This window comes from Patiria miniata, unplaced genomic scaffold (genome assembly GCF_015706575.1).
Source record: "Patiria miniata isolate m_02_andy unplaced genomic scaffold, ASM1570657v1 HiC_scaffold_30, whole genome shotgun sequence".
NCBI lineage: Eukaryota > Metazoa > Echinodermata > Asteroidea > Valvatida > Asterinidae > Patiria > Patiria miniata.
The window spans coordinates 5,497,488-5,525,125 of record NW_024037070.1 but is presented as its reverse complement, the minus strand read 5'-3'; the positions used below and the strand labels follow the sequence as shown (position 1 = coordinate 5,525,125).

Here is a 27,638-nt window from a genome sequence, read left to right as displayed (position 1 = left end):
CCCCTGGATGGGATGCTAGTCCATCGCAGGTTACTCCCAGCTAATGCCGTTTATACTCCTGGGTGGAGAGAGGCAAGTGGGGGTGAAGTGGCTTGCACAAGGACACAACATATGACCAGCAGCTGGATTCGAACCCCTGACCCTCTGATCATGAGTCACTAACTCTAACCACCAGGCCACACTCCCCAGTGCTTTCATAAAAAGTGTATTTTTGCATCCATCAGTACGCTGTGATGAGCAGTTTGGGTGTGTACCCTTTGGCTGAAATTGAGTTATAAATGCACAAACTGTCAACTCCAAATTGAATTCAAAGGAATGTTAAATGTCATTATCCAAATACATTCCTCCCGATACTCGAAAGCCTGGGTTCTTGGACTAGTGTCTCGTTTCATAGGCCTAATAGACCCCCTTCCTACTAGTCAATCAAACAGTGCCCGCTGACCAATTCGATCACGATGTTTGGTCAGGTGACCACAGTAGCCCAGTCAAACTTGGTAACAAGCACTGTGAAAAATGTACCAAACCAAAGGTGGGCGGGGCCTATGTCCCAATCTGGAACAATGGACACTCGCTGCCTGCCAGTCAAACAATCCACAATGACCAATCGGATCACAACGTTTGGTCAGGTGACAATAGTACCTCAGTCAAACCTAGTCACAAGCACAGTGAGAAATGTACCCAAACCAAAGGTGGGCGGGACTTATGGCCTAATCCTGAATGGTCACACTAAAAAAAAACCAACTCCTGTCATACGACCTCAAATTTGAAATGGACGCTCCCGTGGGACGGGTTGAATGAGACGTCAAATTGCATCCGTGATCCAGGCGCCACCCTGGGGTTAGTCTTGATGAAGTACACCCCTTGCTTGGAGTGCCTGTCCCAGGCTAGGTCTCGGATGGGGGTAGGGGGGACGGGGCGCTGGAGTCCAGTGGAGACCCAGGTATCTTGGTCTAGCTGATACTCCATCCAGAGGGCAACGCCGTGGCAAGTACCTTGCCTGGAAAAACCAAAAATGAATGAAATATTTCATTATCATACCTCATGCATATTTATGGGCCAAATGGGCTTCCCTCATGTTCCATTGCATCAGGGAAGTAAAAGTGGCTATTCCCCTGACAAGATGCACTAATTATTGTATGACTGGGAAAAATAGTACTCCCAAGATTCGGAGAGTCAAGTTACTGCCTTCAACCTCGGCAACACAAGTTTGACTCCCAACCTGACCAACATGAGGATAGAGTTTTCTGATGTGCGTTCCCTGCAATATTTGTTGGGGATTTTCCACCCCACCCCTAAAACTAAACCTTTTTTTTGGGGGGGGGTGTGTTTTGGGGTTGAATAACTTCTGTTGGCATCTGCAGACATTGTAAATGTAATGCGAAATCAGAAGGTGAAATATTATTAACTGACCATGTTACTTTGCCCAAAAAATTGCATCAAAACTCAAAATTGATTTTGCCTTGTTGATTTCATCCAACTGGTTTTAGTACCAAAAACGTTATATATCGATACATGTTGATGTATCATAATACATATTCGTTGATTTGTTGATTTAGCATAATTACAAACATACTTGGTATTCATGATCATTCTCTTCTCATTTTTAGTACACAATTCTAAAGAATTGAACAATTAGGCTCACAATGGTAAAGTGTAGAGTAACAATGGTAAAGTGAAATGATATTTTCCATTGAGAACTCACCCAAGGATTTCGGCAGTCCCGCTCTGCGTCTGCGTATCGGTCGGTACAGGCTGACAGAAATCAAACTCCATCAGGTTGAAGTCTTGGCTCAGGGCTTGGCCTGGGTACTCCCATAGATGGTGGGGCTCTGTGGGTGCGTCACTGATGGCCGAGGAACTCTGTGTGGAATAAAACGGGGTGAGATGTGTGATATTTTAACCCTTGACTGACATAATCCACATGCACTGTGATTTCACAGCCCTCATGTGAGAAAAAAAAGATTCACCTTTATTTTACACCTGAAACTAATTTTGTTCTTACCTGTACAAGTCCATCAAAGGTCCGCACATCGAATCCCTCAATGTTGCCCACGGGGGCATGGAACTTCCACAGATGGTCAAATTCTGCGGCGACGCCCCTCAACCTGGCCCTGCTTGGTAGCACGAGGGCTCCCTCTGCCATGTGAGGGGAAAGGGCCGTTCGGGCGTACCAGAAGTGCAGGTTGTGCCAGGGGAGAATGCTGGTTAGGAAGAAGGGCTCGCCCATCAGAACGTCGATCTGGATGTGAAGAAATGAGATTCAACTACAAGCAAGTGACGTCAAGACCGATCATTTGCATTTATCCAAAAAATAAATTTATTTTCAAAAAGCTTATTTGAATTGAGTGTAAATTATGCAGGACTTCTCAAGTTTCTTTTCAAGAGGATGAACGCCAAGCTAGAAAGGGCTTGTTCCAGCAAAAATGCCCCAAACTTTTACGGACTCTTCAAAAAGTTTACTGAGTTACCTGTTATAGCCCCAAAACAAAACGAGATTCTTCCGCAGTCTTGAGACAGTTTGAGAGAAAACTATGGTTAAAACACACCTATCTTCGCACGAACTCATGTTAGTCAACGACGGTACAGACAATTATGTTGTACATATTCGGGACCAGTCTCCCAAGTCTGTCGCATGGCTGGTTACAATATAGCCGTGCACATCATAATGAACTGCAGGGAGTCAGGACCAAGAAGTTTCATGATGATGTTTTAATAATCTTTGCCTAGGGAGGTACGCACGTTTTTGTCAGTGCATGCGAAAGTAAGGTCACAAATCAACCACGAGTAGACGACCAATGTCTTCAACTGAACTTACTACTGGCTGATGAATTTTTAAGCCAGAAACTTAAAACCTAATTTTAATTGTTACATTTTTTTCATAAAAACTCAGTAACTGAATGCAACACATACTTTCTGACCCTTGAAGAAATCCTGGGGTAGATTGAGTGCGCTCTCATCAGACAGGATTACTTCCTCAGTGAGATTGTTGCCCTTAATTATGTCTTGCATCACTCGGTGAGTCATGAAGTTTGGCTCAAGACTGTACACCTTGATAAAAAAAGAGAAGACAGAGAGAGAGAAAAATCAGGAAAAATAATCTGGAGAACCAATATACATACCTAGCGACATTTTACATCAATCAAGCTCCAAAATTCAAGATTCTGCCTATATTAGTGAAGTCAAACTGATTGGAATCCCAGCTAGAACAAAGTTTGGCATTTGGTAAGCCAATTAAAGGTAGGGTCCATCATTTGCAGCTATCCAAAAAGTAAGTGACGTAATTATTGTGGAAAAGCATACTTGGTTTAAAGATAGTAATGAGACTAAAGTCCCTGTGAAATTACTCTTTCTGGCAAGCTGTCATATTGAAGAAATCAATGAAGGAAGGCCTTTCCGACGATGCGTCTAAAGACGCATTCTTGGAAATTTCCGTTAGTAGTTCGTTTTTAATTCGGCGAAATGCGCACAAGCGTTGACAAGATGCACACACGCGCGGTTGCTATAATTCGTCGGTTTAGTGCGCGACATCGCATAGCTGCAATCGGCTCAGTGAGGACGTGTCTCGGACGCTGAATTCAGGCCCAATTCAAAACAAGACTCAGCAACTTTTGATTTCAAATCGAGATCCTAGATATTGTTTTCTCGGAATATACAGCATTCACTGAGCTGAAACTTCATCAGGTTAGTTGTTCAGCACCCTTCTTTAGAATTTGAGCACTTTTGTTGTTTCAAACGAACATAATGCCAAATTACAAATTATGGACTTACCTTTAAGTTAACTAACCACTACAACGGCAAGGTAGATAAGATTAAGACGTTTGCCACCCTTCACAAGAAGGCTCATATGCTTCACTTAAACTGGGTATAATGTCAACCACAATTAGGGCTAAGTCCAAATTACTTTGCTACCGCTTGCAATTACACACGGGTCTTTGGAAGCAGCTGAAGCCACTTCCTATAGACAATGTGTTAATGCTAGCCTTAGCCAAGTTATTCAGATGCGGCTTTATACATTACAGTTAGTCAGTTACATTTCCCGACCACACACTGCAGAAACATCTGCCCTTACCTGTTTGGCTCCCAGCCTAGCTGCGATGAGAGGCAGCATCGATCCATCGCTTACACTGACACACAACGTCTTGTCGTTCACAACCTGTTGAGAGATAACAGGGATGAGGAATATTACGTCTCATCAGTTGCTACCTATAAATGTGATGCGATCAAGTTAAGTGAGTCGTTTGTCGACACTGGTCAATTGGTGTTTTTTTTACAGATTTAAATCTCAGCATTACTGCTGTGAAAATCGCATGCTGGTGCCATCTTTAGTTCAGAAATTATGGAAGTAGGAACACCAAGAGATGTGATGAAGTGATGTGATGAAGTGGCCCTATTTTGGTCTGAATCTCCAAATGAAAGTTCCTGCCATGGAACTGGGACCTGACCCAAGGAAAAGTTGCATGCTAGCCTTAAACACTTGACCAATGAGCTTGCTGGAGCCTGCTGGCCAGTTCGAATCTCATATAGCAATGGGTAATGTCATCGCATCATTGTTCTTCCGTTAGGTGAAGTGATTTTTCTATAATGGGAAGACAAGTTATCAAACCTTTCTTAGAGCCTGAGTGAAGGTTTCCGTCCGTGCTGCATCGTTCAGCATGCCTATCCGAGGCCGACTCCAGGCGACATGCGCACCGCAGTGACAAACCGGCCTCTCTGGCTCCACGTTGGGTTTTGGTGACTGGCTCACATTGAACCACAGGCTGTAGTCATCGTGGGACAGAGTGACATGAAGCGGCTCTCCTACAATCAGAACGTGAACATTTTTTTTAGTAGGCACAAAATCTTGAATCCTATAAATCTACAACATTGATCTGCGTCAACTGTACCTTTTATACTCGTACAAGAATGGGTTTGCTCAACAATGGCAAATCTACTAGTACACATACAACGACAATCATTTCAGAAGCTTCAAACTGGATTATTCATGCTCTATTTGGATTGATAAAAGTGCAACAAGGTACATTATATAACTGACATGCAGATCCTTGTCATTTGATTGGTAGAACTCACATCACGTGACATTCATTATTGCTCCTATTCACGCGGGGGCTAGAAAAGTCCCATTCGCCCATGGGGAATGGGATTTACTATTCAACAGTTAGGATCATCCTTGTTCCATGGCGCGGGTTTTTGTGTGCAAATTCTAAACACATAGAGAGAGTTCTAAACACACACACACACCTTTGCGCACCTGCAGGGGTTGGTCCAAGAAGTAGACGGCCTGCATCCAGTGGTCCCTCCACTGAGCGTCCAAACCCTCGGGATGGGCCCACGTGGGTGCGGTGCTAAGTCGAATCTCCCCCTCCGTGTCCATGCTCAAGTCCCACCACATGAAGACACCGTGGCACATCCCGTCCGACTCCGCCGCAGTTTCAACAGTCGCGGCTCGACGCTCGGCAAAGTCCCCAGTGCTGAAGTTGAATTCGATCATGTCCAAGGGAGCCGTGATCGGCCGGAACTGGTCGGGCGACACCTGGCTGAGCTGCACGTCGTGGACTGAGGCCGCGCCCGAGCAGGCGGCCATCTTGGCCAGAGGCCTGATGACGTCGTCGCGACCGGCGATTTGGATTGGCTGGAGTTTGTGCCAGTTCCAGACGAGACCTGACTGAATGACTTGTGCCCAGACCGTGGCTGAATGGGGAATACAGATGGAGTCTTTCTGGAAAATTAAACAGCATGAAGCCCTTTTAGGTCATTAAAATCAAAGTGAATAAAAAATGCCTTATATCAACTGCAGTATTAACAAAAACTTTGTCTGCAATACATTGGCAGTTTAACCATTCAAAACAATACAAGATGTAAATATGATAAAGACATTCACACTGTCTTCATTTAAACTGAATATCTCAAATTTGAAACGACTCAACAATGTCCACCCTCTTTTCAAGCAAGATCTCCAACTTTGGAAATCACTTGGAAAACAGAAACTTTGTATAAACACAAATACTTTTCCTGGGGGAATTTCACTTTGGCTGGTCCCCACAGGGCCACTATTGTCCTCTTTGTAGCAGCTTTGCTTACAGGACCCATGCAATATAATATTTTTAACGCTATCCTTGAAAATGCACCTTTAAATCCAGTTTAACTTAATTTTTTTTATTTTTCGCCTTGCCATTTTTAAGAGTATTTTGGTGCCTTTTTGTTTTTTCTCCTAATGCCAATTTTCATATTCATGAGCAAAATTGTGATGTCATTCCAGGAACAAACCTCAATGTTTCAGGTATTTCAGCACAAAAAGTTGCTAGAAGTCTTTTCTTTGTGATTGTTGTGTAATTACTAGAAGTACTATGAGCAGCCCTTTCTCACAGATGTTTTCAATGAGCAAATTTCGGTTTCACAATTTGAACAGAAAACCCCTAATCTAAACAGTGTCTTCTCGAAATGACATCATAGCAACAGCGCCCTCAGTTGTCAAAAAAAAGCATGGACAGTTTTAAATGTTTTAAAAAAGAGCACTTTTAAATATGTTTGTTACACTTACGGAGTAGGAGGTTGCATAAAATGTGTTCCTAAGAAAAATGTCATCGCATGGACCCTTTAAGCCTCGCCTTAGCCCAGACGTTTGACAAGCTATGTCCTACAGACCAAATTAGTAAGGGACCAGCTTTGCAAGACTTGTCTAGTCTTTTTTTGGGGGGGGGGGAGGGGGGGGGAAGGCAGGGGTGAGGGGGAGAGTATAACCTACCTCGAGTAAATGTCGGTGAGCATGGAGGTACGTCGGCACAGCCCCTTCACCTATGAGCTCGGTATCAAACACCTCAGCTGGCAGAATGTTGCCCTTGTGTGGCATGTCACCTTCTGGAAAGAGCAAGATAAAATTCATGTCATGCCATATGTGACCTGTCTGTCACCACAAAATGTGCATAAAAAAGTCCAATAAAAAAGCTACAGTGGAACGCCGCTATAACGAACATCGCGGAATCCACAGAAGTTGTTCGTAATAGCAATTGTTCGGTATAGCGATATTTAAGCTGCCGGTGCTCTGGTACTAATTTTTTTAAAAATAGCGCCCTTCAGAATTTCACCCTGCACGCCCTGGTACTTCTAGTTACTGAGAGATGACTTTGAACATGAGTCATACCGACTATTGAATAATGTAAATACACAGAGTGTGAGCTTACTACCGGTATCTACAGCAATAAGTGGCTTTCCCTTCTATTCCTTGGGGAAATAACAGCCACTTTTCGCTTTTTTGTTGACGTTTTTCAACAGCAATATTTGTCAATTTTGTTCACAAAAATCAAGAGCCAAGGATGATGTTCGGTATAGCCGAATGCTCGGTATAGCGGTGTTCAGTATAACGACGTTCCACTGTAGTTTGAAGTACCTATTTTCATCCTGTTTAATTAGTTGACTGTTTATTCATTGCACAGCGGAGTTTTACGTTTACGTGCCATTTGCTCGAAAAAAATAGTTTCACAAGTTCGTTTTAGTTGGCGGTCTGTATTTTCGTTGCTGAACTCAGTACCCTCAAGTGTTATATACCAATAGACAGCTCTTGTTCTGCAGAATCCAGAAATATAAAGATCTCAATTCTCAAAAAAAAATATCAAATTTCGTGCTTATTTTGTGGTGACAGAATCTGCCACTTTGCAATAAACCACTGGCACATTATATGCATTTTCTTGGGCCCATGACAAGTAAAAATGGCTGGATTCTACCTTCTTAAATCCTATACCATTTTTGAAAAAGACAAAAATGTATCGGCTAATCTTTATAATCAAGTCAGACATCACAAAAAACTGACTCTTGAGAGTCATTTGTACAATATTTGTATGATACTTCTCACCGTTACTTCCTATTTTGCAACACTCCGAAGCCCTGCCATGGAGTGATATTTGCTATGACAACAGGCCGTGTACAGCGGCCAAGGTCAAGTTCAAAATACGGTGAGTACAAAACCAATGTCGTGTGTACATGTTCACAGTCGGAGTCTTATGCAAATCTTGATGGCTTAACCCGTCATCCGCCCCTGTAAATATACACTGTCCTCCAGCGTTAACTGGTTAATTAAGATATCCCACAACTGAAGTTTTACCTAGTCCAACAGTGACCTCCGTTGACCTTTTGGCTATTATGTTGATTCTTTCCGCAAAACCGTTCTTGGCGATGATATTCTTGGCGACTTTTGCAATAGGTTCAAATGCCTAGAAAAACAATTAATAACCAACAAAGCAGAATGTTTTAAGCAGAATGCAATAAAACTGTCTGTGGGCCATACTTTTCTAACATGCTGTAAGAATATGAGTTTGGGGTTGAAACACAAAATCTAAGGTTGAATAGTTGTAAACATACATAAAGTTGTATTTCGCTATGATTTGAAAATTACATATTTGGCAAACTGAATTGGTTGAAAAAAGTTGCTCAATTGCACTACTTTTTGAAACCCACAACATCCACAAAATGGTGTCGCTCAGTAGCCTGAGTCTGTGTTAACAACTGGGGGGGGGGGGGGGGGTGATGATGCCCCCAAAATCCTGAAACTTCCCTGACGTTGCACATTCAAAAAGTATGTTGGGGGGGGGGGGGGTTGTGCAGACACCATATGACACTAGTCGATGCTGTTCATAAAGACAGATCTGGCACCTTTTTTTTTACTTGTTCATATTTTGACATTGACATATTTTGATAATTGGCTAAAACAAATGTGCTTAATTGCTACAGAAAGGGGGGGGGGGTGTACCAATGGCCCCTCCCCACCTCCACCCCCCTCCCCAGGTCAAAAAGTCGGGGGGGAGGGGGATATAACCCAATCCACTCCGGGATTTGCTGTCACTAAAATAATGCCCTTTTTCGCTCAAATTGTGAACTATTGCCACATTATTCTTCACGAGACCGTCCATACCTCGCAAGCATAAACAGTGTCCGCGCCACTCTCTGCCGCCATCATCGACAGTAGGCCGGTTCCGGTGCCGATGTCAAGAACATTGGCCTTCTTTCCCCTGGCATGCATGAGCTTGATGGCACGTCTGATACCTTCATAGTACTTCTTATTCTGCAAAAGTCATTTAAAAAAAACCTAAACACTTAAATAAAACAGTTGAATGTTAAATAGTTGTAAAGCGCACTTTTTTTAAAGCTACTTATAAATGCTTAACAATTAACACAAGTATAGATATGTACCCAAAGCAGCGTTGCTAATATCGCAAGCATCATGACTTTGGGTGTGATCCCTGGCTACATCATACATGGCATGCACACGGGTTTACAGCTTCTAGCTGACTAGTGCCCCTTGAACAAAGATATTGATAAATTTGGGAACTTTAAAATAAAAACAAATAAATGCTACTGCTTGGGCCCATTTGAATTTGAGACTCTTCCAACAAGTTTAAATAGGTTAAGGAGAGAATGTTGCAACCTGACGCTACTTCAGTAGTTGTGTACAAAGTGTATGGAGAGTCAAGACAATGGAGAGTCAAGACAATTGGAAATGTTTCTCAGTCTCAGATTCATGTCTCATTATCATTTTTGCATTGACGGACCTTCATTGAGATTATATATGAAGAAAAAAGCAGCATCAGGTTGCAACATTCTTTCCCAAGTGAATTAGGAATTCCAAACTTTGTGACAAAATCTGTCCTTCCACTGACATACTCTCTCATCATCGTGCAGCATATCAGTGTACGCCGACCGCGCAATCTCCTGATGATAGTCGTACGTCGAGTCCTCCACCACCCACTCGCTAGTACCGGTGGTCGGGTTGACTCTCGACAGAATCGCAGACATCGGTGATGCCTTGGACGGACAGAATGGCCCACTACAATGGCCCCGTAATGTATCAATACTAGAAGCCAATGGTTGACTAGGTGCTCTTAAAAGACGGGCAAGAGTCAAGTTCATCGAGAAAGAGAGCTGTAATTCTGTGGAATACGAATCAAATCAATTTGTCCAATAAAGTTACCTTTAAAGGGAATATACATCATTTGCTTTTACTGTAATTTTCAGAAATGGATGGAATTGGGGGTTGGAAATATACAGCAAATATAGTTACACTGCCTTTTTTGAGGTTTTGGGTTCGAAAATGCTATAAAAACCAAGAAAAACAATCATTCTCCTGTAGTCTGGTTCCCTGACTCCATATAAGAAGAAACAGAGCAGTTTACATACATTGGGGAATTGTAAGGTCAGGGAACCAGTCTAGCTGGCTCGTACCCGTTCATAGGTTTGTAATCGATTGCAAACAAGTGCGATGGTCAATTGGTTTTTTCCAACGCTGATCGGCCGATCAGCGTTGGAAATTGATAAAAAAATGCCACTTTTCTTGAAAATGACAGTATACCAGGTGCCATGATTTTACAGGATGCTTTACACTGTCATTCACTAACAGTCCAGCAAGGTATTTCAAAATGATTTGGTAGTTTTATTTTTTGATGTTTGCAAATGTTGTATTTTCCCTTTAAAATTAATTTGCAGGACGTCATGTCAAACTGCCCAACTATGAAACACCTACTTGTAAAAAAATATATTAAAGAGTAGGCCTAGGCCTATATTGAAATTGTCATTTTGGCATTAACCCTCCTGTTGTTTAAAAGGTCACATCGAAGTTTCCTTCCACTTCCCCTGGTATACTTTTAACAAACCAATGGGTCACTTGACCAATATTGACCCAAGTAACAACATGGCTCAGAATGCATGTTTTTATGATAACTAAAACTGTGGTACATTAACATCCTTTGGCTTGGCCTCAAGTGCAAAAATATGTTAAACAAAAGGGTCCTTTAAAAATTGAATTGAGAACTCAAACCTTGCCGGTGAAATACTGAGGACCTTGGAGTAGCAAATTCGGAAAGATTCCCATATCTGGCCATCACTAATTTTTTAATCAGCCATCAGAAAGTGATATGTCCTAAAAAGTCCAAATTAGCGGGGACAACATTGTAGTATTTACTGAGAAAATACTTAGAAATTTTCAGACCAGTCTCATAGGGGAGTCAGATTGGCGTAGCGGTACTTTCCTCGCCTCCTACCGCTATGACCCGGGTTCGAATCCTGCCTGGGCCAACATGTGGCACATATGACTACATGAAACAGTCATTGATTAAGCGCAACTTGTTTTTCTTCAATAGTGACGTCACACATGCGCGCGATGAATTATGCATCAGTCATGTCCATGAAATGGACTGTACAACTCGGCAGACACATTTAATTGTGAGCAGTAAGTTCAGACTTCAGAAATTACCGGTTGTTTGGAAGGATTTAAGGGGTCTTATAGAATGTCATGAATGTGTGGATCTATCCAAGGTTACTGTCTTTCTCATTTGTATTCTCTTTACCTTTTTTGGGGGGGCCTTTTGCCCTCGCGAGGGTATGCACAAAATGCATACCGTGTCATGTCACCAAAGTATGCCAAATCGGTGGAGTGTTTGTACGGAGGGTAGGGCCAACCGTAGTTCAACGCTCCACTCAGTAGAGCTGCTACTACTACAGACTGGGACCGTGAGTGCATAAAAACGTGCAAAATTACTACTGACGTTTTTTTACTCACCATTTGGCTAGTTAATGCCCACACAACACATACATCAAAATGCTATAGTTGCAAGCATGTCACCTGCAAAATTTGAGACCTTAAATCCAATTTTAAGGCAAGGTTTTGGCAGTTCAAAAACCTCCCACGTCATTCTCCATGCTCTGGAAATATATGTGTGATTCCCAATGTATTCTGGGTAGGTGTAGGAAGAGCCTTGCAGCTTACTTGTTTTTTAATCAATGGCCAAATGAACATAGCGCCCTCTGCTAAAAAATGAAACATTTTGCATTCACTCAGATCAACAAGAGGGCGCTGTTTTATCTACACGATGAAAATGTTATAGCTGAGGAGTCTTTTTGCACAATGCATTGCAGTACACATCAACGTGATGTTTCACGTATGCATTTTGATAACTCTCTGCAAAATTAGAATTAAAAGCTGAATTTTTGGTGATGCAATGCTCACAACAGCAACTTTGCTAGGCAGAAGTTTCGGGAATTATTGAAGAAACTGTAGTTAGTAAGAAGCTTGCAAATTTGATTCACACTGGTTTTATCATGCAGCACAAAGTTTTGCACGATATGGATACCTTAAGTTTTGGGACTCTCATACACTAGTATTGAGAGTCCCAAATTTTCGGACTACTACTACTACTAGTGCGATTACTATGCAATTACTAGTGCGCCCCACGTATGTATGTCGGGGGGAATGTTCGGGGATTGTCACTTAAATTTTGCCAAAGGGATGGGGATTTTGTCACTTCAAAAGTGACAATCCCCACGTCTTGGGTGGGGCAGTCGGGGGGGGGGGGAGCTAGCCTAGGAGTGGGGAATACTTTTTAGGCGCATAATTATTAATTAATGCCGAGTCCAAATCCACAACAAGAGCAGTCTCATCATTAACCTTTGCACAATAACAGCCACCAATACACAAACCACATGGTACTGCTGCTAGGTACATTAAATCAATTACACTTCTGAACAATTAATTAGGCCTATGCCGAAAATAACGTTTCCTCACCTTCAGCACCATGCTCAAAGTAGCTAGCAATGATCTCGACATCAGATATATTCGCACACAGTCAACACACGTGTACCTGAACTATTGAGGGCGCACTTCCGATTCCGGCGCTGCGCGAGTGGTAAATTCCTGCGCGCGGCGAGCTCATGCCAATTTTGAATACGAGGTCCTTGTCTCAACACCGTACTGCGTAGAAACGTTTGACGCAAGCCTTGGGATTTTTATTGGGAACATTTTAGGACTTACTTTTACGACCTCTAGCCTAAGTTCCTATAGATTAGCTTTACTTTGCTGTGGGGTTCGAACGCCCCTCCAAAAAAAAATAAAATAAATAATGCACGCCTGCATGTCAATGACAGTTAATTCTATTTTATAGTATTTAGCCCAATTGAATGGCATTTTAGAATTCAATCCTTAATGTACATTTTTGTGTTCCACTATCAGTAGTAGTCATATTGATCGAACGAAACTCAATATTGATTATAGTCCATTATTAAATATTCATTCATTTATGACACTGACCTTTGTTTCGTTTTTAATACTACCGGAGACCTGCCGAGCAGATGTAAATATCAAACTAAACCAAATTAAAAAAATAAAATAAATAGAGGCTAAAAAAAAAATCAAAAAGTTATGTGCTGGCCAAGCATTCAGGGATCGGACTGAGCCATAACAATGCCCCAGCCACTCCCTTAGGGCTCTTCCGGGATCTCGGCGTTCCCGGCCAATACACACTTCCATCCCTGTCCATCTGTAAAGTTATTCGCTGACGAGCAGCCACAAATGTCTAGTTAAACTAGAGTAACTTCACACAAGACACGATCATTTCAGAACAAGCTGGTGAACCCCGAAAGGTCAACTTTAATGTAACCAACAGAGGGCGGTGTTCAGTTTTAGAAACACATCACATCTCCCCCATACAAATTAAGTAAACATTAAACAAGTTGAACTTTGGGAACTTACATGTACATGTAGGAAACAAACAATAAGCTTGAGCAAAGTGTTACTGAACTTTATAAGGGAATACTGCAAAATGTGATTTACAAAAGGGAGGATTAGAGAACTATGGAAGGTGTTTGAATAAAGCAAATAAAGCAAATTTGAAAAAAGCACAAGCGTTTGTACATGAATTTAGACCATCTTGAAAAGCCACAAATCTGTTATTTACTGTCCATGCAATTTGGTGTACAACTTCAGCTTACAGGTCAAGTTTTTGAGTTGGTCTTACTACCCTGCCACTTCTAGTAGTAGTAGTCTGACCTACAGTCACGCTATCATATTTTACACTATGTTGTTTTGTCTCACTTGGTTCTTCAGGTTCTGCAGTCTGATGGATATTTTCATTCTGTGTGCTAGGAGAGACTAGGTTGGGCTGAGACAATGAATTCCCTTCAATGTCAGCATGTTCTTTGGAGTGAACAATGTGACGCCTATTTCTTCTATACACCTGTCCAGTTGGTGTCGCAACCATATAGCTTCTAGGGTTATCATGTTTTTCTGTCACCTTCCCTAACACCCATTGGCTGTGCGGATTTTGGAATCTAACTTGTTCCCCAGTGTGTAGTGTGCGCTTTGGCTTACTACATTTTGCGTCATAGTAGTGTTTTTGCACAGTCTGTCTCTCTTTGAGTTTGGCTTTCATGGGTGGGACTACTTGTGGTTGAAGAAGAGTCGATGAAGTGGGAAGTCGGCTTTTGAGCAAGCGACTATTGAGTAATTGTGCTGGTGCATAACCCTCTGTGCCATCGAGGGGTGTGTTGCGATATTCCAGCAGTGCCATATAAGGGTCCCTGCCAGACACCTTAGCCTTTTTCATGAGTGTTTTCACTGTTTGAATACAGCGCTCGGCTTGCCCGTTGCTTTGTGGGTACCTGGGGCTAGACGTGACATGCCTGAACTCCCACATGTTTTGGAAAGTTCTGAAGTCTTCGCATACAAATTGGCTTGCATTATCAGTAATCAACAGATCTGGTGTACCGGAGCGGGCAAATATAATTTTCAATTCATGTATGACCGAATGGGCTGTGAGATCTTGCAAGGCCTGTACTTCTGGAAATTTGGAGTAGTAGTCAACTACAAGCAGATAGTTCACTCCTCCTAAGTGGAACACATCTGCACCTAGTTTAGACCATGGTCTGTCAGGTATGTCATGTTGTATCATTGGTTCAGCAGGTTGAGTTTTCCTACTTGACTGAGGGCCAGGCACCATGTAAAAGCAAAGAGATAAGGGAGGAACAGGGCGGCCCCTAAGCCCTGATCCTCCGAGTGGACCACATGCCCTGAACCTGTACGAAGGCGCCAACCTGGACTTCGCAGACCGTCCCAGCAGCAGTGCTTACCGATTAAGCTAAGGTACTGTTGGTGATTTACGATAGGAAATTAAACATCTTATGTCCGGAGAAAAAAGGGCTACATTCAAAGAATTTTTTGCTGATGAACCCGCCCCCTGCGAAAATTCCTCGATCCGCCCCTGACACCTGTTGCGATCCACGCTTTTGGCGGGTCGTTTATATTCATCATCGGAAGTTTTGCAAGGTGTCAAAATGCCACTTATAAACAGACGAGCCATCAGCTGAATATCACGCTGCCTAGCTGCTGGGACGTGGCCCACAGGGCTAGCCTCACGCTGATCTGGGTCGGGCCTCCAACAAAAATTCCATACCACATTAATTTGTTCATTCTTGTCGATATCAAACGATAACGAACGAGACTCTGGCTTGCCAAATTAACAAAATAACACCAATAAGTTAAAGCACGCCCACAGAAATAAGCTTTGCTGAAAACTTTCAAGGCCTTCTGCTGATGGTGATTTTTTTTACAACCACGCAAGTTGCTGAACAGCATTTTCCGAAAATTTCCTCAGTCCAGTTAAGTTATTGGTCGCTCCTCCAAATTAATTGTAGAACAGGCGTTCGGCGCCAATTGCTTTTTTTTGTTTAAGGACCGCTGCGTAAAATGCACGAAAAAAAGAAAAGATTGATATCAGTGTTTCCAGAGCTCTCAAGGTGCGGAGTAGTGTTGTCCGAAAATTATTTCCCATTTTGTAATTAATAAAGGGCATGGATAATTGATCAAAATAAAAAAATATATCACAAATTGACGAAACACACAAATTGCACAGCAGGGGTGTGGCACATTATTAATTCCATTTTAGATCACTTCGTGAAAGCCAGGCGGAAAAGTTAATTGATATTAGATTTTTTCCGCAACCTTTATCTTCGTTAGTAATAACAATCAGGCGCATCCATGCGAGCACCACGGGAGAGAAATTAATATTTGACATATAGAAGCATGGAAAGAATATCAAATTAATTTCCGCAACATTTCCAAACTATCGGGACACGCCAAGTGCGCGGCAATTTGTTTTGCACGCGCTGTTTAATTATTTCGCGACATCCATGAGAGAGTTTAATTGATATTGCATTAGACAAGGTTGGGCGCCAAACTACCGACCAATCAAGGAACTCAAAACAACAAATGGAATCGCCCAAACACACAAGTTGCAGAGTCAGTGACAGCTTCGCGCATGCGTCAAGCGCTCAAAAAGAGGGGTATAAAAATCCGCAGTTGTGAGCGTGCATGACTTGTGTGGGTGCGGAGAGCGACGCGTTTCAAGGAAAGAGACCGTGCTTTATTAAAGGCGAGACACTTATTTGATGCGAATGAAAAGAGAGAGACAAATTGTTCCTGCTGAAAAGAGTTTGGAGTTCGACCATCAAACACACCTTGCACCGCAATCAGCCAGTCGGGAAGTCTCAAAAGTGAACATGGAAACCACAGTGTCATTGTCGTTTTCCGAGCTCCAGTCCAGCAACAACGAATCCTTGCTGGAGGAGGGCAGAAGCTGTGCGCTTGAAGCTACCGTCGTCTTAGATGCAACTAGGATCGAGTTTATCGACTCTATGCTGTTGTATTCTCGCTTACAAATCGTCTATATTTTCGTGGTGATACCGATCATAACATCACTGGCCGTCATCACCAATGGCAGTTACCTCTTTGTTGTTGCCAAGACTAAGTCAATGCACACTGTCATTAACATCTACCTGTGTAATCTTGCTGTGGCTGATGTTTTGTTTTTGCTCTCATCGTGTGGGATTTACATCTATTATTACTTCATTTCAGGCGGAGTATATGCAAATCTTCCAAACGCCGGCACATTGGACTGTAATTCAAGTCAATTTGCAAACATTTTCTACGTGACATCCGCGATTTTAATCGTTGCGGTTACTCTTGACAGATATTATGCCGTGTGCTACCCACTGAAGCATCGCATGTTCTCTAAAACTCGTGCAATCAAGATTACGATCGCTGCATGGGTCTTCGCAGTCTTGTATCGAGTGAAGGACGTACTCGTATTCTGGTACAAGACGAGGGTTTGTGTCATTTGGCCCGATTTGCCTCGGTACTCTGAGCTGTCACCTGTCTTGGGATACTGTGATACTATTTTCACCGAGGAAGTCCGTATTTTGGTGGTTCATTTCTTTGACCCCTTGCTCTTTGTCCTCATGATGTTGGCCAACTCTTTTATGTACTTCAAAATTGTGAAGGCTCTGAAAAACCGACCGGCACAGCGAGATGGCCAGCAAGGGTTGAGCGACAGCGCTGACCGGACGCGTCGCAGTGTTACCCGCATGCTTCTCGCCAATAGCATCGTTTTCTTTATTTTAACCGCTCCCGAATTCATTCAAAAAAGCCTCCATGGTCTCCAAAAATTCAAGGTAGAGTTGCCACCCGCACTGACAAATGTCGTGGGGTCCCATGTCACAAGTATAACTACGAATATCTTGGTCAACATCAACTCCATGGTCAATCCAATCATCTACAACGTCGCCAATTCCCGATACAGACAAGCTTACAGAGAGGCATTCCTACCGTGTCGTCAAACCGCCGATCGTCAACGTCGAAAACAACTGAGTGGTAACATTGTTGCCACCAATATGACTGTTGATTCCTGAAACATAATTATAGGGATATACATGTAGTATTAGAAGACGAGTTCGAATCTACGATCCTCACGTAAATTTGAACTCGGGCATACGCGGTCTGTTTGAAAACGGCCCAACTCCGACGCTTGCGACCTCACTTTCACACGGCTAGGTTACTTTGGTACTTTTTGTGATGCAACCTTCAGTCTTTTGTTCATTTTAGCTTACTACTAACAACAATTTGTGTCCGTCTAACTATTTTTGAAATAACTACAAAACCATGAAGTCAATTTTGAAAATGTTTGATTGTGCAGATATTCCTTACATCCTTGGCCTAAATCCCTATGATTTTTATTTAATTTCAGTAATGCATCACTGCGCAATGATCAGTAATGACCACAACAACATTTTTGGACACTGTGACCAAGTTCCTTGCCTTAATCAATTTCAGTGATTTGGTATGTAAGCTGTGTAATGTTATGCATGTTGTGAAAAAAGGGCTGATGTGGTTTGGATTGCATGGAAACATTTGCCCTTGAGCATTAAGCTTAGGTCTTGCCATGATGACTGATAGCTTAGGCAAATGATTCCAATCCCAGCCACGCAGCACTTTTCACAACATGACGGATTTTACACAACTAACTTAACACAGCATTGAAATTGATGAAGGCAATGAACTTGGACGCAGGATCCAAAAATGTTGTTGTGATCAATTGACAATTGTGTAGTGATGCATGAATGAAATGAAATGAAACTCAGTGGGGTTTTGGCCAAGGATAATGAGTATCTGCACAATCAAACAATTTCAAAACTGACTTCATGCGGTTTTGTAGTTATTTCAAAAATAGTCCGACGGACACTTTTGTTTGGGACATTTTACTATAGTATAGGCCTAGATCAGATATATAAATTGTTTATTGCATGTAAATCAGCCTCCTCGTCACGTGTAGCGGAATTATGTAAAGCTGTTAAAAAGTATCGTGATGTAAACAATTGGTAAAGATAATGTAATGTTAAGTATTCCTCACTTGTTACATGTTAGTGGAGTGCATTTTATTAAGCCTTTCAAATAAAAACACACATTGCATGTCCGTTGTTCAACACGCTTTGTTTAGGGTTAGAGTTTTCGGGGTAAGGATTTGAAGTTAATGGTGGGGTTTTAGGGTTGGGAAAGGTTTAGGGGTTAGGATTAGGGTGAGTTTAGAGTTTTAACGATTTTTTTGGGGATAGGTTGGATTAGAATAAGACCACAAATATTAACAAAATAGGAACTCGGCAGCCCAGTTTGTTTAAACGTTTTGGACAGTTAGTTATTTAAGGATGTGATGACGTAAGGGTGACGTCACAAAATTACGCATATTTTAAACAAGCACGTTTATTGTTTGTACTAGGTTTAATTTCGTGGGGTCCCATGTCACAATTATAACTACGAATATCTTGGTCAACATCAACTCCATGGTCAATTCAATCATCTACAACGACGCCAATTCCCGATATAGACAAGCTTACAGAGAGGCATTCCTACCGTGTCGTCAAACCGCCGATCGTCAACGTCGAAAACAACTGAGTGGTAACATTGTTGCCACCAATATGACTGTTGATTCCTGAAACATAATTATAGGGATATACATGTAGTATTAGAAGACGAGTTCGAATCTACGATCCTCACGTAAATTTGAACTCGGGCATACGCGGTCTGTTTGAAAACGGCCCAACTCCGACGCTTGCGACCTCACTTTCACACGGCTAGGTTACTTTGGTACTTTTTGTGATGCAACCTTCAGTCTTTTGTTCATTTTAGCTTACTACTAACAACAATTTGTGTCCGTCTAACTATTTTTGAAATAACTACAAAACCATGAAGTCAATTTTGAAAATGTTTGATTGTGCAGATATTCCTTACATCCTTGGCCTAAATCCCTATGAGTTTTATTTAATTTCAGTAATGCATCACTGCGCAATGATCAGTAATGATCACAACAACATTTTTGGACACTGTGACCAAGTTCCTTGCCTTAATCAATTTCAGTGATGTGGTATGTAAGCTGTGTAATATTATGCATGTTGTGATAAAAGGGCTGATGTGGTTTGGATTGCATGGAATCATTTGCCCTTGAGCATTAAGCTTAGGTCTTGCCATGATGACTGATAGCTTAGGCAAATGATTCCAATCCCAGCCACGCAGCATTTTTCACAACATGACGGATTTTACATTAATTTAACACATTTTGGCTAACTTAACACAGCATTGAAATTGATAAAGGCAATGAACTTGGTCGCAGGGTCCAAAAATGTTGTTGTGATCAATTGACAATTGTGTAGTGATGCGTGAATGAAATGAAATGAAACCCAGTGGGGTTTTGGCCAAGGGTAATCTGCACAATCAAACAATTTCAAAACTGACTTCATGCGGTTTTGTAGTTATTCCAAAAATAGTCCGACCGTACACTTTTGTTTGGGACATTTTACTATAGTATAGATCAGATATATAAATTGTTTATTGCATGTAAATCAGCCTCCTCGTCACGTGTAGCGGAATTATGTAAAGCTGTTAAACAGTATCGTGATGTAAACAATTGGTAAAGATAATGAAATGTTAAGTATTCCTCACTTGTTACATGTTAGTGGAGTGCATTTTATTAAGCCTTTCAAATAAAAACACAAATTGCATGTTTGTTGTTCAACATGCTTTTTTGAGGGTTAGAGTTTTCGGGGTAAGGATTTGAAGTTAATGGTGGGGTTTTAGGGTTGGGAAAGGTTTAGGGGTTAGGATTAGGGTGAGGTTTAGGGTTCTAACGATTTTTTGGGGGATAGGTTGGATTTGAATAAGACCACAAATATTAACAAAATAGGAACTCGGCAGCCCAGTTTGTTTAAACGTTTTGGACAGTTAGTTATTTAAGGATGTGATGACGTAAGGGTGACGTCACAAAATTACGCATATTTTAAACAAGCATGTTTATTGTTTGTACTAGGTTTAATTTCCTTCACGCGTTATTATTATTACTATTATAATTATTGGTTTATTTGACACTTGTAAGGCTGAGTTGTACAGTGGTTATATCATTTGGACCTTTAAAAACACGATATTTTTGTTCACAAATAATACTTATTCATTTTGAGATTGAGAAAAAACATATCAAGCCAAATTTTCAAGTACAAAATTTGGAAAGAATAAAACACACAAAGATGCCGTTATTGCAAACATTGAAAGTGAATGACTAAAAACAGCAGACATCTCGCAAAATTAAATTCGATAACCAGAGGAATATATAAGAGACGCCCCCCTTCCGACAGATTGTGGCAAATATTAAAAGATTTTATGAAAAAAAGTCACTTGGAATTGAATAGTATACTAATTATTGAATAATATACAAAAAAAAATAACGTAAAAATTAATCACCGTCATATACGTACGTAGGTGAAATGAATGACATATCCAGCAAACTTGACACAAAAAGTATTTAAAGGGACATAATGACAATATGAGACTTATTTCCATGTAGAGACTTCTGTTTGTATTTGAAATTCACTTAACTTTGACATTCCGGTAACCCAGAAGTAAGTCAGACGACATTCAACGATAAGAATTGAACTCTTAAAAAAGTTACGGTGTATCACATTAAAAAGTATACTATATATTAATCGATTTTTCTTTGTCATTGGTTAATGAATGCGGTCATTTTTAGACCTAAGGTAAAACCGCTTCAGCATAACTTCACAGTACAGTGGCGTAGCCAGCGGGCGGGTAAGGGGGTATTTACCCCCCCCCCCCCAATATTTTGTAAAGACTGCTCTTTTCTATAAAAGTGCCCCCTTTTCACTAGCGTTTACCCCCTAACATTTGTAAGGAGTGCCCCCACTTTTTGATTTTTACCGAGCTGGAGGCCAAGTGACCAGAGAAAAAAACCCTGTCTACATTTCAGCACGGATGTGTGAGCGCCCTTTTCACGAACTTTTTACCCCCCCTTCCACAATAAAAATGTCCTTGCTACGAAACTGCTGTATTTATAAAGACCTCTGGATTATTGTCGATGTTTGTTCTTAGTTCCAAGTTCAAGCTGTGTACAATTTAAAGAAAAGTTTCGGAGGATTATATCCTAGAATTTTTTTTTAACTTGCCTTCAAACAATTAAAGGGAAATAATTATGACCAGCTCGATCAACCAACACTGAGGACGTAGTTTCCAAAAAGTTCCCAAACGTTGCGCTTGCGTCAAAATGTTGCTACAGTGTCCAAAGCAAATACCGCGACACAGTGTCATTTATTTTATTAACGGCAGAAGCACGACGGTTGACGCAAAATTTTTATTTAAATTTACGACACATCGCGTCGCCTCTCCAACCAGCGCAACTAGCCAAACTACACGACGCGACGAAACGAGAGGGAATGTATATGAAAACCCTTTGCACGATAACAACCATCAATATGCAAACCACATGATTCTGCTGCTAGGGACATGAAATCAATTACACTTTTGAACAATTAATTATGTCGAAAATAACGTTTCCTCACCTTCACCATGCTCAACTGAAGTAACAATGATCCCGACATCAAAATTATACACACAGTCCACACACGTGTACCTGAACTATTAGGGCGCACTTCCGATTCCTGTGCTGCGCCTAGGGTCGATGTTATTTCTCAAACGCCACAGGTCAACCTCGTCCCTAAGGTACCTCACTATATTGGCTGAAAACGAACTTTCCTCAGCTCAGGTCGAGCCCCTTCTCTCGACTAGTAGTAAAGTATAGTAATGATACTAGGCCTAGGGTAGCAGACCAGTAAATAAACTTCCATAGACCCCAATGGTAAATGCTCCCACTTCAAAAATTCGGGAAAAATACTCACAACTCTCCAAGGTGTTCGAGACACACATCAAATTATAGCTTATTTCATCATCTTTCATTTTCTTTTCAATTTTCGGGGGGTCAACTGATGACTTTAAGGAGAAATTTCCATCTGAGGATGATCACCCCTGAAAATAGTCCTGAAGCCCATCGCCATTTTGAAAAACGATGCCTACACTCCATTGCAAAATAGAGCGCTTTTAGGGTCCACATTACATCAAAATTACACAGAACTGCAAGCTCCCAGTCCTGTGCACGGCTTCCACCCATATTTTTTACAATCCCTCAAGTTCATGGCCCACAGCATGCTCAAATACCGAAGATTTTGAGGGCATGCAAATCGTGCTTTGGCCGGCGCAGGCAATTTCGGACCGATTTACTGGTCTGCACCCTATAGGTAGCAGACCAGTAAATAAACTTCCATAGACCCCAATGGTAAATGCTCCCACTTCAAAAATTCGGGAAAAATACTCACAACTCTCCAAGGTGTTCGAGACACACATCAAATTATAGCTTATTTCATCATCTTTCATTTTCTTTTCAATTTTCGGGGGGTCAACTGATGACTTTAAGGAGAAATTTCCATCTGAGGATGATCACCCCTGAAAATAGTCCTGAAGCCCATCGCCATTTTGAAAAACGATGCCTACACTCCATTGCAAAATAGAGCGCTTTTAGGGTCCACATTACATCAAAATTACACAGAACTGCAAGCTCCCAGTCCTGTGCACGGCTTCCACCCATATTTTTTACAATCCCTCAAGTTCATGGCCCACAGCATGCTCAAATACCGAAGATTTTGAGGGCATGCAAATCGTGCTTTGGCCGGCGCAGGCAATTTCGGACCGATTTACTGGTCTGCACCCTATAGGTAGCAGACCAGTAAATAAACTTCCATAGACCCCAATGGTAAATGCTCCCACTTCAAAAATTCGGGAAAAATACTCACAACTCTCCAAGGTGTTCGAGACACACATCAAATTATAGCTTATTTCATCATCTTTCATTTTCTTTTCAATTTTCGGGGGGTCAACTGATGACTTTTAGGAGAAATTTCCATCTGAGGATGATCACCCCTGAAAATAGTCCTGAAGCCCATCGCCATTTTGAAAAACGATGCCTACACTCCATTGCAAAATAGAGCGCTTTTAGGGTCCACATTACATCAAAATTACACAGAACTGCAAGCTCCCAGTCCTGTGCACGGCTTCCACCCATATTTTTTACAATCCCTCAAGTTCATGGCCCACAGCATGCTCAAATACCGAAGATTTTGAGGGCATGCAAATCGTGCTTTGGCCGGCGCAGGCAATTTCGGACCGATTTACTGGTCTGCAACCCTAGGGCCCTAGATCCGTACGTACCAAAGAGTACGTACACACACGTTCACTGCACTATACTACGCGGCGCGGTGCGGACCAGGGTACGTGACCGTAAGGTCAGAGAGCCAAATTCTGCTAAATGCACATCAAAAATCTGTCAGATTTATCAAAAATCTGCCAAATTCCCATTACTCGAAATACGCTATAAACACTTAAAATCACATGCAGATTTATAGTCGCATAAAGATATTATGAAATTATTAACATAGGTAAATTTCGGGCAAAACGTACGTGGATCCGGCCACGACAAATTCCGTTTCCCAGTGATAGATCGATCTATTTAGAAGTAGAACCTCTCCCATTACGCAAGGGTTTGTTTGAAAGGATTGAAGCTTTTCAGAACCATTTTGGCAGAATTCTGCCTGAAACAATTGTACCTCCACCCCCTGAAACCTTCCAAAACAAAATCCATTCTGTCAAATTTTCTGTCAAACTCATTTTTTAAACAAAAATTCTGTCAAAGTTAGCCGAGAATCAGCTAAAACGGTCGCCCTAGCGCAGATCTTGGTTCACAGACAGGATCCCACGGATCCTGGGGATGTGTAGCGCGCGCCGGCCGTGCACATGCTGTATAGGCGCACCGTACGCGTACCACCCGGCTCTTGTGGGTCGTATCATAAGTCCGACGCCGCCATAGAGTAAGGTTGCAGACCAGTAAATCGGTCCGAAATTGCCTATGCCAGCCAAATCACGATTTGCATGCCCTCAAAATCTCCAGTATTTGAGCATTCTGTGGGCCATGAACTTGAGGGTTTTTAAAAAATATGGGTGGAAGCCGTGCTCAGGACTTTGAGCTTGTAGTTCCGTTCAATTTTAATGAAATTGGGGCCCTTTAAAGCGCTCTATTTTACCATAACGTGTAGGCATCGTTTTTCAAAATGGCGATGGGCTTCAGGACAATTTTCAGGGGTGATCATCTTCGGATGGAGATTTCTCCTGAAAGTCATCAGTTGACCACCCACCCCCCCAAAAAAAAATGAATAGAAAATTAAAGATGACGAAATAAGCTTTAATTTGATGTGTGTCTCGAACACCTTGGAGAGTTGTGAGTATTTTTCCCAAATTTCCAAAGTGGGAGCATTTACCATTGTGGTCTAGGGAAGTTTATTTACTGGTCTGCAACCATATAAGTCCGACACCTCATCAGTCAGATGTCGGAAAATTTCTTTTCAAAACGGAGACAGTTTGGCTTTAAAAACGGCAAAATTGTGTAAAAATAGCCAAACACCAACTCCCTGATTTTTGGGCTTCCATCTGAGCGCAGGCTTGATAAAATTACAGTTGAAAAATTGGTCCTATTTGCCTGAGAAAATGGATGGATGCAACTTGTAAAATGGCTACATGCAGGCTTGGGAACGATGTACCTACGTCTGGAACTCACTCCAAAAGTTTCAAGTCTGAAGCCTTGCCGATTTGTCAGCTTGTTGGCCTATTCATCCGCCATCCAACAAGCTATAGTTTGTCAAAATCCATCCATGTTAAGGTACCTTTAGACCGCGACACATGAGAGCCATGTCGGCCGGCGCTGACAGCCCTTGCTATGGGACTTACTGCACAAAAACAAAACTGGGGGCATCATGTACCTACGTCTGGGGCTCACTCCAAAAGTTTCAAGTCTGAAGCCTTGCCGATTTCTCAGCTTGTTGGCCTATTCATCCGCCATCCAACAAGCTATAGTTTGTCAAAATCCATCCATGTTAAGGTACCTTTAGACCGCGACACATGAGAGCCATGTCGGCCGGCGCTGACAGCCCTTGCTATGGGACTTACTGCACAAAAACAAAACTGGGGGCATCATGTACCTACGTCTGGGGCTCACTCCAAAAGTTTCAAGTCTGAAGCCTTGCCGATTTCTCAGCTTGTTGGCCTATTCATCCGCCATCCAACAAGCTATAGTTTGTCAAAATCCATCTATGTTAAGGTACCTTTAGACCGCGACACATGAGAGCCATGTCGGCCGGCGCTGACAGCCCTTGCTATGGGACTTACTGCACAAAAACGAAACTGGGGGCATCATGTACCTACGTCTGGAGCTCACTCCAAAAGTTTCAAGTCTGAAGTCTTGCCGATTTGTCAGCTTGTTGGCCTATTCATCCGCCATCCAACAAGCTATAGTTTGTCAAAATCCATCTATGTTAAGGTACCTTTAGACCGCGACACATGAGAGCCATGTCGGCCGGCGCTGACAGCCCTTGCTATGGGACTTACTGCACAAAAACGAAACTGGGGGCATCATGTACCTACGTCTGGGGCTCACTCCAAAAGTTTCAAGTCTGAAGCCTTGCCGATTTGTCAGCTTGTTGGCCTATTCATCCGCCATCCAACAAGCTATAGTTTGTCAAAATCCATCTATGTTAAGGTACCTTTAGACCGCGACACATGAGAGCCATGTCGGCCGGCGCTGACAGCCCTTGCTATGGGACTTACTGCACAAAAACAAAACTGGGGGCATCATGTACCTACGTCTGGAACTCACTCCAAAAGTTTCAAGTCTGAAGCCTTGCCGATTTGTCAGCTTGTTGGCCTATTCATCCGCCATCCAACAAGCTATAGTTTGTCAAAATCCATCCATGTTAAGGTACCTTTAGACCGCGACACATGAGAGCCATGTCGGCCGGCGCTGACAGCCCTTGCTATGGGACTTACTGCACAAAAACGAAACTGGGGGCATCGTGTACCTATGTCTGGAACTCACTCCAAAAGTTTCAAGTCTGAAGCCTTGCCGATTTGTCAGCTTGTTGGCCTATTCATCCGCCATCCAACAAGCTATAGTTTGTCAAAATCCATCCATGTTAAGGTACCTTTAGACCGCGACACATGAGAGCCATGTCGGCCGGCGCTGACAGCCCTTGCTATGGGACTTACTGCACAAAAACGAAACTGGGGGCATCATGTACCTACGTCTGGAGCTCACTCCAAAAGTTTCAAGTCTGAAGCCTTGCCGATTTGTCAGCTTGTTGGCCTATTCATCCGCCATCCAACAAGCTATAGTTTGTCAAAATCCATCCATGTTAAGGTACCTTTAGACCGCGACACATGTGAGCCATGTCGGCCGGCGCTGACAGCCCTTGCTATGGGACTTACTGCACAAAAACGAAACTGGGGGCATCATGTACCTACGTCTGGAGCTCACTCCAAAAGTTTCAAGTCTGAAGCCTTGCCGATTTGTCAGCTTGTTGGCCTATTCATCCGCCATCCAACAAGCTATAGTTTGTCAAAATCCATCCATGTTAAGGTACCTTTAGACCGCGACACATGAGAGCCATGTCGGCCGGCGCTGACAGCCCTTGCTATGGGACTTACTGCACAAAAACGAAACTGGGGGCATCATGTACCTACGTCTGGAGCTCACTCCAAAAGTTTCAAGTCTGAAGCCTTGCTGATTTGTCAGCTTGTTGGCCTATTCATCCGCCATCCAACAAGCTATAGTTTGTCAAAATCCATCCATGTTAAGGTACCTTTAGACCGCGACACATGAGAGCCATGTCGGCCGGCGCTGACAGCCCTTGCTATGGGACTTACTGCACAAAAACGAAACTGGGGGCATCATGTACCTACGTCTGGAACTCACTCCAAAAGTTTCAAGTCTGAAGCCTTGCCGATTTGTCAGCTTGTTGGCCTATTCATCCGCCATCCAACAAGCTATAGTTTGTCAAAATCCATCTATGTAAAGGTACCTTTAGACCGCGACACATGAGAGCCATGTCGGCCGGCGCTGACAGCCCTTGCTATGGGACTTACTGCACAAAAACGAAACTGGGGGCATCATGTACCTACGTCTGGAACTCACTCCAAACGTTTCAAGTCTGAAGCCTTGCCGATTTGTCAGCTTGTTGGCCTATTCATCCGCCATCCAACAAGCTATAGTTTGTCAAAATCCATCCATGTTAAGGTACCTTTAGACCGCGACACATGAGAGCCATGTCGGCCGGCGCTG

The 27,638-nt window shown here is 42.4% G+C and overlaps 2 protein-coding genes across 2 annotated transcripts; one reads left to right on the top strand and one right to left on the bottom strand.

The window, feature by feature from the left end:
- Nucleotides 1-139: 139 nt before the first annotated feature.
- Nucleotides 140-22,005, bottom strand: LOC119739421 (protein arginine N-methyltransferase 7-like). Its single transcript, XM_038214368.1, has 12 exons — nt 21,985-22,005; nt 9,652-9,917; nt 8,903-9,052; nt 8,096-8,204; nt 6,743-6,855; nt 5,239-5,716; nt 4,604-4,797; nt 4,070-4,153; nt 2,911-3,048; nt 2,003-2,239; nt 1,703-1,860; nt 140-997 (listed from the first exon to the last, which is right to left on the bottom strand). Exons 2-12 carry the CDS (start codon nt 9,895-9,897, stop codon nt 748-750), a joined length of 2,157 nt encoding a protein of 718 aa, XP_038070296.1. The 5' UTR covers nt 9,898-9,917; nt 21,985-22,005; the 3' UTR covers nt 140-747.
- On the top strand, nt 16,312-17,499 carry LOC119739087 (neuropeptide FF receptor 2-like). The gene has a single exon (XM_038213921.1). The coding sequence runs from the start codon at nt 16,312-16,314 to the stop codon at nt 17,497-17,499; it is 1,188 nt and encodes a 395-aa protein (XP_038069849.1).
- Nucleotides 22,006-27,638: the final 5,633 nt, after the last annotated feature.

What these genes read in the sequence shown, in the direction of transcription:
- LOC119739421 (XM_038214368.1), bottom strand. Translation starts at nt 9,897, where the DNA reads ATGAACTTGACTCTTGCCCGTCTTTTAAGAGCACCTAGTCAACCATTG. An exon ending in GGAGGTCACTGTTGGACTAG is followed by an intron (nt 6,856 to 8,095) that starts GTAAAACTTCAG and finishes TGCTCTTTCCAG; the next exon opens with AAGGTGACATGCCACACAAG. An exon ending in TCACTCAGGCTCTAAGAAAG is followed by an intron (nt 4,154 to 4,603) that starts GTTTGATAACTT and finishes ATCTCTCAACAG; the next exon opens with GTTGTGAACGACAAGACGTT.
- LOC119739087 (XM_038213921.1), top strand. Translation starts at nt 16,312, where the DNA reads ATGGAAACCACAGTGTCATTGTCGTTTTCCGAGCTCCAGTCCAGCAAC.